A 14,361-nucleotide genomic window follows, 5' to 3' on the forward strand; every position below is an offset into this window, starting at 1 on the left:
ACACACAAAACTGTGTGTATCCATGAACGTTTATAGTCGAGTTAAAACAGTTCAGTGAGCATTACTCATAAACGTGGATGGCAAAAAACAATAACAAAGACCTGAGTGGCGTCATCTTCGAACTATCTATAAGCTGACACTAGAACCGTAGCCATCGTTGACTTATAGATAGTTCGAAGATGACGTCACTCATGCCTTTGTTATTGTTTTTTGTCATCCGCGTTTATGAGTAATGCTCACTGAACTGTATTTACCCGATTATAAACGTTCATGGATACACACAGTTTTGTGTGTTGGTCCGTTATGCTTCCGGATGGCAATGTTATGAGCGTCTTAGCCCAGCGCATGCTATCTATAGCCCGACACTAAAACCCACTAAGACCCATGTTTTGACGACATTTTTAGGTGGACCGCCTAGTGCGTTGTCTTTAGTAGCGGTCAAGGAAACAAGTGATTCCATTGGTTGATCTGTTGAATACAACACAAGGTTATTTTTCTTCTTTGGACAGAGACTTGTCTTTTTGACGTCATTTGTTGGTCAGTGTCAGGCTATAAGTTAACGATGGCTACGATCGTAGCTATCATTCACTTATAGCCTGACACTAGAACCCACTAGGACTTATAGTTTGACGTCATGTTTTTAGTGAGTTAATAGAGCTCAAGGAATCAAGTGATCCCATTGGTTGAACTATTGAATACAACTCACGATTTGTTTTTGTTTTTTTGTTTTTTTTCGGCCAAATACTTGTCTTGTGACGTCATTTTTTGTTCAGTGGCATGCTATAAGTTTACGAAAGCTATGCAACAATCTATACCCTTATAGATAGAACCAAATTGACGTTAGATACTCAGGTCTTTATTATTATCTTTTTTGTTTTTGCCATCCATTTTTAATGAATTAGTAACTTAACTGTACCAGACTATAAACGTTCAAGATTAAACAGGGTGTTGTGTGTTGGTCCGTTATATTACTGGATGGCAATGTTGTGAGTTTCTTAGCTAAGCGCACAGCATCTATATCTGGTTTATGCGTCTTTGTCTTGGAATTGGATTGCTTGGTTTTTGTCCTGGCCCCTTTGGGAGTCCTTGGTTGAGAGGGAAACAGTCAAATTTATCGTGTTTAGGAGGTGGTATTTGTTCCTTTGTATGACGTCAAAAAATGACGTCAAAATACAAAGTCAGACCACCAAAAGAAAGCAAATCGTGAGTTGTATTCAATGTTCAACCAGTGGGATCGTTTGTTTCCTTGAGCACTCAATAGATAGTATGCGCTTGGCTAAGGAGCTCATAACCTTGCCATCCGGAAGTATAACGGACCAACACACAAAACTGTGTGTATCCATGAACGTTTATAGTCAGGATAATACAGTTCAGTGAGCATTACTCATAAACGCGGATGGCAAAAAACAACAACAAAGGCTGGAGTGACGTCATCTTCGAACTATCTATAGGCAGAGCGGCAATCCAAAAAAAAAAAAAAAAAATGACGCCACAATAGAAGTCCCAGAGACATGCTATAAGTTAATAGAGGCTACGGTGTGTCGAAAAGTGATGTTTGTTTTTAAGGGCTTTATGGCCCTTGCGACACATTCAAGTCATATCAGCGCCAGTAAAAAGGAAGAAAATTTCAATTAAAGCACCCAAGGAAAGACGTAGGAGAATTAGTTCAAATAGGGAACAGACGTAGGTTCCAAGAGCATACCATCAATGTAGTCTACTTAGTTTGAGATCGCCTAAATGTTTCATCCAGACACCAGCACATCATCCGACTAAGAGGAATGCACTTGAATGTTTAAAATATATCTTCAAAACAAAAGAAAACAAACATAAAATTAATCAATAAATTACAGAGAGATTGTTTACAAATCTGAATCAGATCACAGGGCGTGGTTTTGTTTTCTTTCCCAACAAGTTTAGTGACGGAGACGGTATTCCGTTTATTCTAAAAAGATAATGTTTAGTTAAAAAGTAACAATTTTCAGAGACTGACAGGGTTTTAAACTTGTCACCGTCGTAATGATGAGAGGCAACCCATAAATATTGGATTTTTATACCACTTGCACAGTACGTGAACCTCACGACTTTCAGGAGAGTGAGTTAGATCTATACTGATTAGAAACAAACGTTTTATCCGAGACTGAAATCCAGATGCGGGTAAATTATGCTGAAGTGGGAATAGGATTTAAAAAGCAGAAAAATCTGTCTGTGTCAGGCCCTGTCAAATCGGTAATCAGTCTCTCGCTTAGTGTTTATTTGTAATATAACTTAAATTTGGCGCAGGTTTTCGTAGTAAACAGACAATAAACTATTAACTTTAGAAACAGTTTTGAGTATTTTACATAAACACAAACCCAATATTACAATACTCAAACGCAATGTTTACCGATTTGACATTGAAATCCGACATACGAGAGTAGCCTTTAAGTTTCTTGTCTCAAAATCATTTTAGTTTCGGGTTTCATCATACACCTGGATTTTCATAACCAGTTTCCCCAGTGAGCTTTAATCATTATGTACTACATTTCGATTCATTTCACGGACACAGGAAGACGAATGAAGGTGCTCCTCAACTCTTTATGGTTGTTTTTAGACCGCCTGTTTAGTTATTAGTTCTCACTAAAATTGGAAAACTATTCGTTACTGTCTCTCAGTCATCCGAGTTTGGAACAGTATGTGTATAAAGCTGTGACAAAGAACAAAATAAGATACAACGAACGGATCGGGCTCAACATCTTTGCTCAAAACAAATAAGATTAAAGACATTAATACGATGAGTAAAATTCAGTCATAAATAACTTAAGTCACTCGGATATGCACTGATTAATTAATTTGATTATTTCTTATTTCAGAAACAAAATCAAAATTAACAAAATTGTCTTATCTTTTTGTAATCCTCACATCTATGACTGCCAACATTCCATCCTAAATAATCATTAACGAACTAAACATTAACATAAACAAATTAAAATGCTGCACAAAAGCAAAGACGAAAAGGAACGTTCTATAACAACCAACACTCCGTAATACAAAATAATGCATATTGAGTAACAACAATTTTCTGAAATAACGTATAAAAGCTTGACCAGAAGCCCCCATTCGATTCCAGTTCTTAAAAAATCGCCATATGAATCGAACACAACACTGCGGGTCCCGATAGCTCAGTTGGTGGAGCACTTGCTTAACATGATAAGGGACGGGATCGATCCCGGGTACAGTTGAGATTTATTTCTGACCCCCCCCCCCCCCCCCTGTCCAACCAGCAGTGAATGGGTAGCTGAGTCTGTAAGATTTGATGGAAAGTATTTTGCGATAGTCTAGCGTCCTTTCCCAAAGATAGCAAACAATTGCTATTGTCCGGTCAAGCTATAGAAACCGGGATAAACTCCGGCTCCATGGGCCGAATGGCTCTGAAGGACTACTTTTTAACTTTAACACACACCACTGCGTAACCTTTTACATTTATTGTCTGCCAAAGTGACTTTTTGGTGCTGATCATCCAACTGGCAATCTGAAAACAACAAGAGCCGTCTCATGCCATCTTCATTAATTATAGATAGAATGAAGTTGACGCCATCGGGTCTTTGTTATTGTTTTTTTTTTTTTTTTTTTTTTTTTTTTTTTTTTTTTTTTTTTGCCGCGCGCGTTTATATAAGTAATTCTCACTAAACTGTGTATGAACCAGACTAAAAACGTTTAAGGTTACACATAGTTTTGTGTGCTGGTCCGTTATACTTCCGGATGGCAATGTTGTGAGCTTCTGATCTTTTGTTTAAGGTGCTATTGTTTCTGTGGTTGTGTAATTATATTTCCAGTTTCTCTGTCAGGCACCAAATTAGCAATGCACTATTGGAAACAAATAAACACTAATAAAACACCAACAATAACCTGGGAGGTTGTCAGGCAAAGCAGCCCCTACAGATGCGGTGCTAGAAAATGCAACCTGTGCCTGACAGAGAAACTGGAAATATTATTACACAACCACAGAAACAATAGCACCTTAATGATAATGTGCAGATAATCTAATACATTCAAGCTCAAAACGCAAAAGGTCAAATAACCCCCCCCCCCCCTCTCCGACCCTATTATAATTATCACTATTATTATTATCACCATGACTATTACTATTACTATCATTATTATCATTATTATTATTATTATTACTATTATTATCATATTATTATTATTATTATTATTATTATTATTATTATTATTATTATTATTATTATATTATTATTATTATTATTATTATTATTATTTATTATTATTATTATTATTATTATTATTATTATTATTATTATTATTATTATTATTATTATTATTATTATTATTATTATTATTATCATATTATTATTATTATTATTTTATTATTATTATTATTATTATTATATATTATTATTATTATTAATTATTATTATATTATTATTATTATATTATTATTATTATTATTATTATTATTATTATTATTATTATTATTATTATTATTATTATTATTATTATTATTATTATTATTATTATTATTATTATTACTATTATGACCATTTTTACCACTATCATTAAAATTAGCATCTACCCCTAACCAACCCCCCCCCCCCCTCTCCCCCCCCCCCCCCCCTCCCCGCTTCCCCACGCAACCACATTCCACAACAATATCATACACACACATTTACACACACACAAACACACACCCACACACACACACCCACACACACACCCACACAACACACATATAAGCAATGAGAGCGCACTGCAACAATGTCACTACACATCAACACTAATCACCACTAAACCAACAACACGACGGAAGTAAGGACACAAGAGTGTAAACATCAATCTCAAAGGGAATACATTTTTTTTTTCTGCGGACATTATGCCAACTGAAGACGTGGAAGAAAGCCACAGAAACATATGTTTAGGCCACATATAAGTGAGTGATACAATTTATATTTTATATATATCTTAAAACACGAGCTTTTATCTCATTACACATCTTTAAAAAAATCTTTTCATGTTTATGCAGAGAACAATGATCCAATGGCTCCTTTAAAACAATATAGAATACGACGTGCAATACTATTATTAATTTTTGTTGTTAGTGTCATCTTCATTTCCTCCGTTGGCTCTGAATCCGACACCAAAGCAAGCGATATTAACTGTAATGGGACAAACCCAAAAAACTTCGGTTTAAATGTTCAATCCGGTCTCATAACTGACCCATTGTCAGTGGGAAACAACCGGCATTGCTATTGCAGTGAAGCTGGTGAGAAAAATATTTGCGGGATAGAATGCTTTCCCTGTGACAACCAGCGGTGCCAGTATTATGGAACTTGTTGCTCATCGAATACCACAGCTCTTTCTGAAGTTGGAACCAAGTCTCAAACTGAAGTGGATTCTCTTATCACTCCAGAGTTAAATAAGAACGTATCCAAAATGTCTGTAATGTGCCACGCTTTTAAACAGAAGGGAAAATATTACCAATATCTATCAATGAGATCATGCCCAATGCTTTACCATAATGAAACTACAAGAGCTTTTTGTGAAGACAATCTTCCATCGAGTAGAGCCACTAAAGCCACGATTCAGCTAGTAACGGATGCAGTCACACACGTTACCTACTACAATAATCACTGCGCTGAGTGTAACGAGGTTTTTGATGTAAGTATTATCTGTTTATTTATTTATTATTTATTTATTTATTCGGTTATAAACGTTTTTTTAAAATGTTTCGCCATAAGCGCTAAGGTGATGTTTTCTTAGAGTGAGCATGGATATCAGTCATGATCGGCTTTTCAATTCACCTACCCAAAGGGAAGCAAGCAATGTTTCACGTTATAGAAACCGGGATAGACTTAAGCTCCATGGGCGTAATGGCTCTGAAGGACTTTTTAAAGATTTAGTTAAGAATCCATATAGATGTATTTGCTTATTTATCATCTATATCTATCTCATTAAAAATTATATAATATAAAGTAATGTTCAAAGTTCTGATATTGTGTTTTAAATATTATATCAACCAACTGATCTTGAGGATAAATTGGAGTTATATACAACAACCCGATTCCTTCGCTCGTCATCCGATGGAAAATTGCTTGTCACTCAAGGAAAAAATTCTTACGTGTCAAGCGGAGGACGATCCATTTCTAGAAACATCCCAACCCTCTGGAACAAACTTCCAAAAGAAATACGGCATTCTTCATCTTAAGACTTAGTTATTTTCCAAATTGAATTTTTGATGCCCTTTTAAAGAGCTCTGAGCACTTCCTCGTGATTTGGAAGAGCGCTCAACAAATATTATATAATATTGTTGTAAGTATTTATATAATTTTATTTAGTTAATCAGTTAATTTTTTTTTTACTTTACTCCTACGAGGTGATTTTTCTTATAGTCCGTTCCACAACCCGTGCGCACGAGTTGAAGTGAAATATTCACAACCTTCTGATGGATTTTTATTGAAAATTGGCTCGAACACTAGCATTTATAATGATATTAAGCCGATTATTTTTCATTGATTACAGTAACATACTTTGGAATTTTTCTTCTCTACGGTATATAAAAATCGAAAGGTCTGGGATGAGTGAACAAATGGATGGTTTACACTAACAGTATTATACACAATGAATCATGTAATAACGATCGCTGAACTCCCCACAGGCTTGACCAGGGGTTTACTTTTCACGAGATTCATGTGCCCTACTCACTAATATTGCCACCCTGGGTTCAAAATGACTCAGCAAATTGTACACTTTGTACACATTTGACATAAACAATTACTTACTTACTTGCTTAGGCCGCCTCTTGAGGCACCCAACATGAGCAACAAGTCTTCGCCATTCTATCCTGTCCTCCATAAGCGTACGCAGCTCCCGGGTGTTGTCCACTCCTGTGTCATCTAGCAGACAGTCAATGTAGGTTTTATTCAGCCTGCCTCTGCTTCTGGTTCGCTTAGGTGGTTCCCATAGCACAAGACTGCTTGCAATCTCCTCCTTGTGTCTCCAGCAGTGCCCCGCAAGTCTCAGTCTTCTCTTTTGAATCTTCGAGGTCACTGGGGGGAGGTCACTATAGAGCTCTTCATTTGATATGTGCTCTTTCCAGCTTACATTGAGGGCCATCCGCAGCATACGGGTGTAGCGGTCGTCCAGTTGCTTCTCAAGGGCTTTAGTGAGTGTCCATGTCGTTGCTCCATATAGAAGCACTGACTCTACCGTTGCCAGGAACATTCTCTTCTGTATTTCCCTCTGTAAGTTTGAACTCCAGATTTTCCTGAGTTTGTTTGTGACAGGCACTCCAAGCCAATGCTTTTCTGACAGAAATATCAGAGGAACTGCTTTGGGTCCAACCTCCTAGATACTTGAAGTTGTCAACTTCCTTCAGCCATTCTCCATTCTTTGCCTGTATGCTAATTGGCCTTTCTTGGTTGTAGGTTTGGAAAACTGTCTTCTTAGCATTACAGCACAGTCCTACTCGTTCAGCCTCAGTTTCAAGTCTATTGAGGACTTCATGTGCCTGGTCCATCTCCTCCAGATCATCTGCCAAGTCTAGATCCGTGACAATCATAGCTGGATTGCGCCTACTTCTTTGTCTATGTAGCGTGAAGCCCAGCTCGTTCTCCATGCCAGCGTAGGTCTTTCTCATCACATAGTCCAGGACAATTGCAAAGAGATAGGGGGCTCATGTATCACATTGAAGCACCCCTGCTTTGATCTCAAACAGCTCAGTTTCACCATCTGGAGAGATAACCTTTGCCCGTGTGTTCTCATACACTCTTTTAATAGCAGAGAGAAGTTTAGGAGGTATACTATATGCTTTTAAGATTTTCATCATGGTAGGGCGATGTATCGAGTCAAAGGCCTTCTTAAAGTCTACGTATAGAATGATTGCCTTCTTGTTGTGAATTTTTACTCCTTCTATTAACCTTCTCAATGCCAGGAGGTGAGCAGTCGTGGATCTTCCTGGTCTGAAGCCGTTTTGACAAGAACGTAGATGAGGGTCAATCTCTGGCTGGACTCTGTTGAGGATCATCTTATTGGCGAGTTTGGCAGCTAAAGCGGCAAGGCTGATTCCCTGTAATTGGAAGTATCACTTAGGTATCCTCCCTTTGGGACTGGAATCAGATCAATTTCCGACCACTGATTTGGTTTTTCATTCCTGTTTAATAATCCATTGGTAAACTCCAACAGGATATCATCTAAGTCACAGTACTTCCATACTTCAGGTGGGATGTCATCAGGTCCGGATTGTTTTCTATCACTCAGAGACTTTTTGGCCTTCTTTATCCAATCCACTGTAAAGTCACTCTCGTCTACACAGATATCTTGCAGATTGGGTCTAGGTCTACGTCATCTTCCGTTGCCCTGACTGGGTCTTCTTCCAGAAGTGTTTGGAAGTGTGAGAACCATTTCTGTCTTCTTTCTTCTTGTGTTTTACCCCTGAGGATCCCTTGTCGACTTGCTTTCCTACCAGTTATTCTATTTATCAGTTTCCAGCTTTCACCATGTTTGCTTCTCTCGTCGACTTTCTCCACTTCCTGGATGAGAATATCTAGCTCTCGTTCTTCCATATCCCTATAGACAGTTTGTAATTTCTGTTTTGATATCCTCCACCTTTCTTCGTTTACTGAGTTTGGTGTTTGTTGGTGTTGGTTGAATGCATCCTGAGCTTCCTTTCTAGCTTCAACAATCAGTGGGTGATAAGAGGTGGATCTTTTCGTGACTTTTTTTCTCCTCGGTACCAGCTTCTCTGCCGTGTCCCGGTTTGCTTTTATGAGTTACTCATAACGTTCCATTGGCTCTTCTTCTCCCGTACAAATTCATGTGAATCTATTCCTCACCTCTATAGTATACTGGTTCTGTATAGTTGAGTCTTTTAGAGAGGACTAGTTATACTTCACTTTTGATGGTGTTGATTTGCTTTTTCGAAGACTCAAGCGAATTTTGGCAGATACGAGACGGTGATCTCCTCCTAGGCTACTGCAGCTACTGAATACTTCGACATTGTGGACTGAGTTCTTCCACTTTCTATTCACTAGGATGTAGTCAATCTGTATTTTTCTACCACTCATGTCTGACATGTATGTCCATAGCTTGCCTTTCTTCTTTCTCCTCAGCGTGTTTGTAATAACCAGGTTACTTTCGTTGGCATGTTCTAGGAGAAAAGAGCCGTTGCTATTGGTGCTTTCATGGTACGTGAATGGTGCATCCTTTTCACCAATATGAGCATTGAAATCACCACACTCAATTAGGAAGTTGTGCTTGGGAATCTTATTGCAGGTTTCTGAGAGTTTGTTATAATGGGTCTCGCAGTCTACACTTCCCTAAACTGGCGCGTAGTTTGATATCACTGTTGTGTTAGGATTTCCATTAAAAGTAGCTACCATTGTCCACAATTTGACAGAGCTGACTTCAGCTGGAGATTTCTCTGTTTGTTTGTTCACTAAAATTCCTTCTCCTCCTACAGCTGCACCTTGAGTGTTTCGCCAGGCGCTCCCCCTCGTGGATCTTTACCTTGCAGCTGGTGAGGGGGCTTGAGCCACACGGGAGGGCAAAGGTGTAAATCCCGGTTGGCCGTCACGAGACCATCCCGGGTATCGAACCAACGAGCCACATGAGCTGCTCGCCCCGGTGTGTGACTAAATTTGATCCAACCCGGTGCCCGAATAGCAGCCGCTATCCCGGGCGCCACACTACTTCGATATGATGGTTCCAATTCTGTACAGTCAATGGCGAAGCGGTCTGCCGCCTAGCCATATTATACCGCGTTCGTGTCGCCAGGGTCGTCGGCACGTTCGAGAGAAAAGCAAGCGTCCTGCGATTTGCGGCCTGCTGAACAGAAAATGCGATGTCGGGGATAGCGACCTGACGCACATATTGTCCCTGAACATCGAGATCCAGAGTATGGCAAAAAATGAGCTTTTATCAAAGCTACTGGCCAACCATAGCGTAGACATCCTCCTGTTACAGGAGACCCACCTTTACTCAGGCGCGCAATCTTCCCGATTCCAGATCCCAGGCTATACGGTGGTCCAACGCGAGAACACTTCGAGGCTCAAAGGAGGGGTTAGCGTTTACGCTAAAGAGTCATCGAAGGTAAGGGTCATCGAGAGCGGACAGCAATGGGGTGAACCGAATTTCCGTGGAAGTAGGTGGACTGTGTTTGCATAATATCTACAAACCACCTAGAGCGACTTGGACTACACCATCGGTACCGGTGGTCAGCCATCCTTCCATCTGTCTGGGAGACTTAATAGCCACCACCACAAATGGGGCTACCGAGACTGCAACGAGGCAGGAAGACAACTCCGCTCATGGATGGACTGTAATGATCTACACCTAGTGTACGATCCTACAGCCAAGGGTACCTTCAGGAGTATACTCCAGACCTCACCCTCGTTACGAAAGGCGCGAGCGGTGAACCGCTGTAGTTGAAGCGAACAGTCCTCGGGGACTTTCCGCATAGCCAGCACAGGCCGGTTCTTGTCACAGCGGGGGTGACAATACCGAGGGTGCAGTCTCTCCCACTTTGCAGATGGAATTTCAGGAAGGCTGACTGGGAGGAATTCAGTTCCTATATCGCCAGGTTTGCCCTGCCATTCCTCCCAAGTCCGAGAATATAACCAGATTTAGCAGGCTACTGGTTAAGAGCGCTCAACGTTCTATTCCACGGGGCAAACGGAGATTCTACACCCCTTGCTGGACAGCAGAGTCGGAAGAGCTGTACAAAGAGTACCATCAGACCCAGTCCCAGGACGTAGTCGATAGACTACTTCATTCTCTGGCAGAGGGAAGGAAGCAACGGTGGCAGGAGACCGTGGAAAGTCTCGACTTTACACACTCCAGCCGCCACGCTTGGCGTCTGATAAAGAAATTGGACCCGGACTGGAATTACGCGAAGGCTGCACCGGAGTGTGAGGCAGACACAATTGCCAAGAACATTAAGAACCGTAGCAAACGGGGCCCTAATCAGGCTTTTGAGCGCGGTGTCCGCAAGGCGTACGATTTTGGACTCGTTACCTGCGGAGGAGTCGGACTGGACGGCCCCGTTCAGTCCCCGAGAAGTGGGTGCAGCCATTAGCGATGTAAAGAACAGCAAAGCAGCAGGGATAGATGTTTCTTTATCCCGATATGGTGACGCATCTGGGCTCCAGGGCACGGACCTGGCTGGCAGAGGCAATGTCCGACGTCCTTGCAAAAGGAAAGCTTCCACAAGTGTGGAAGCATGCGAAGATAGTTGCCATCCTGAAGCCCGGAAAACCGGCGAAGGGTCCAGACAGTTACAGACCCATATCTCTACTGAGCTGTCTTTACAAATTGTTGGAGCGTGTTCTATTAAACCGATGGGGGCCGGTCCTAGACGCTGCCCTGCCACCCAAGCAGGCGGACTTCAGGGAAGGGAGGTGCACCACGGAGCAGGTCATTGCCCTTACAGAGCATATTGAGCATGGGTTCGAGAGAAAACAGCAAACAGGTGCTGTCTTTATAGACCTATCAGCGGCGTACGATACGGTCCGGTGCGAAGGGTTGATGCTCAAACTAGCAAAAATCATAAGGTGCAAAAAGACCTTGAAGTTGTTGTCTTCGATCCTAGGGGAAAGACAATTCTACGTCGCGCTGGGAGACGCCACGAGCAAAATAAGGAAATTGAAGAATGGGGCCCCTCAGGGGTCGGTACTTGCGCCAATGTTGTTTAACGTTTACATTAGCGATACGCCGAACACTTCCTTACTGAGGCTGGGATACGCGGACGACTGGACACTCGTTACTCAGAGTAAAGTGTGGACCCGTCTCGAGAGCGTACTCAGCGAGGACGTCACCAGACTCAAATCCTACTTCGACAAGTGGTACCTGAAGATGAACACTTCAAAAACCGTGGCCACTGCATTTCACCTATGCAGTGCTTGGCACACCCGCAAACTGAACGCCCTAGTCGGGGACCAGCCACTCCCATATGAGCCGCATCCAAAATATTTAGGGGTGACGTTGGATCGCAGCCTTACCTATAGGGTGCATCTCAAAGGGTTTGCCCGGAAGATAGAGAAGCGGAATAGTCTTCTGAGGAAGCTGGCGGGATCGACTTGTGGCGCTAGCCAAGCGCTCCTGAGAACGTCCGCCTTGGCACTATGCTATTCCACCGTGGAGTATTGCGCTCCAGTGTGGGGTAGAAGCAGAAACGTTGAGAAGGTGGATGTAAAATTTCGCAAGTCGATGCACATAGTGTCAGGAACGCTAGCAACAACCCCCAGAGAATGGGGCCCGATAATGGCAGAGATCCAGCCCCCCGATGTCCGGAGGGAGACGATTACGGGAAACTGGCTGAGTAAGATCAAAGAGAGAGGGAATGGGGATACCCCTCTGATGCGCATAATGGACGGCGCCCCCGTTTCGAGCCGAAATAAGTCCCGGCAACCCTTGTACGCAGAATCCCTGACTACGTCTAGAGCTGCACATACGAGATGGAAGTCGGTTTGGACGAATTCAATCCCTCGTGGGGGCGGGGACGTTACCTCCTCTAAGCTTGGTGAGAAGTTGCCAGGCTTTGATACCAGTAAGCGAGACACTGGGTGACTGCGAATCGGCTTCGGTCGAGGAGCTGCCTCACGGCCAGTGCGCTTCATCGGTGGGGTCTCACTACTTGTCCAACATGTACTCGCTGTGGGCAAGAATCCGAGACGGCAGATCATCTAGTCGAAAGGTGTGTTGTGACGATGCTACCCGGCGGGTTCGCGACGGTGCACGAATGCGGACCGGACTTTGCTGATTGGGTCGATCGTCATAACATAGTAGTGTGAACCATAAGAGGCTGCTACCATCTTCTAAGGAAAAGTCATACTATTCATCGACCTTCATTACATTCCCGGAGTTAGCAAAATGAACATTTTTCATTTTTCTCTCCTTTTATTTCGGAATAACAACGTTGCGACAAAATTCCCTTTGTGTAATGTGGTACATGAAGCGTATTCGCCAAAAGTAGCTCAACAATGTTTCATAGACCAGTTTGGCTGACATTAAAAGGACATGAAAACGATGTTTAAAAAACACACAAATACAGAAGAAATGGGTATTTCAAATTTGTTAAGACACAAAGAGAGTTACAGGCCCATCTTTCTATACCATAAAAACAATTACTGTAAATTTCTTTTATTTAGATATGCTAGAATTTTATGCTGCATTCCATATTCATGAATATCGGCCATCGATAATTTTTCAGTAAGACGGCTTTCCTATAACTTTGAGACAGTCGTTGGCGATTCTCTAAATGCTACGTTTTCAGACAGAAGGATTAGAAGAATATGGACTCGATTGCCTGGCCGCTTGGGTCACCGGACAGTTCTCCGTATGTCTTTTTCCTCTCGGGCTACTTCAGACACATTGTTTATTCATCTCTCACACTTGATGTTGTAACACTTACCATGAAATAAAAGAGCTGTTATTGAACCCATCAGCATACAAAAGTTACAAAATACACGGAAAAAAACTCAAAAATAGGTTACATTAGCTTGTAAGTAGCCATGACAATCATAGTGAGGCACATAGAGTAAAAGATAATGGTAAAGCATTTATTTATTTATAAGTCTATGTGTACAGCATATTGGCTGTAACGTTTTTCTGATAAAGATATTATTATCAATCAGGTAGTGACTTTATTATGGACACCCTGTATTTTTTCCAGAGCACGGTAGTTAACTACTTAAGAGGACATTGTTTCGTTGTTCTGGTGTTCAGGTTTTTATTAAAACAGAGTTCCGGAAATTTGCTATTTTCAGGTCATTCCATGGCGTGTTGGCATCGATTGTAAAACATACTTGTACGTGCGAGAGGCGCTTAACGAAGTGGAGCTCCTCAGGCTTGCTCTGAATCCCGAGTCATATTGTTCTATCAATCAGAAGCCCCCTAATGGTATAAAACCGGATCGCTGTACTGAGAAATTCTATGCAAGGTTAGTACGTTTATTTCAACATGCAAGTATTAGGAATGGAATATAACAAAAGATGTTACATTCATTTATATCAGGCACGTTTTATAACTGTAGTTATATCTCATCTTTTACGTTTTGTTGTCGCAATGTCTTGTAAACTAGTCCTGTATATGTCATTTAGACGTGGTGTTGTAAGGTTGGAGCGATTGCGCGTGATAATATTATTGCAAGCTATAAAATACATCCTATTGTTCGTGGCCATCGAAACGTCCGATTTGTAATGCGATCTCTTCATCCTTATATACCAGTGATTCAATTTTGAGCGAAATTTTACTTGTGAACTTACGACGATTTGTAAATCTTAAACAATTTCTTTAAGCTAATAGCTGCATAGACAGGACATTTGATGTAAGTAATATTATTCCTTTCTCGTCGCATTTTCTCCTTTGAAGCGA

At 41.3% G+C, this 14,361-nt stretch overlaps 1 protein-coding gene across 1 annotated transcript in view; it reads left to right on the forward strand.

Annotated features, from left to right (window-relative positions):
• Positions 1-14,361, forward strand: part of LOC144969254 (uncharacterized) — a gene marked incomplete in the record, with an annotated part of 44,494 nt that overhangs the window by 3,308 nt on the left and 26,825 nt on the right. Inside the window, 2 exon segments of the mRNA XM_078908367.1 lie at positions 5,018-5,652; positions 13,755-13,927. Of these exon segments, the coding sequence (XP_078764493.1) occupies positions 5,018-5,652; positions 13,755-13,927 (808 nt within the window).

This window comes from Berghia stephanieae, chromosome 3, assembly GCF_034508935.2.
Source record: "Berghia stephanieae isolate SIO BIC M18660-M18661 chromosome 3, UCSD_Bste_1.3, whole genome shotgun sequence".
NCBI classification, from domain to species: Eukaryota; Metazoa; Mollusca; class Gastropoda; order Nudibranchia; family Aeolidiidae; genus Berghia; species Berghia stephanieae.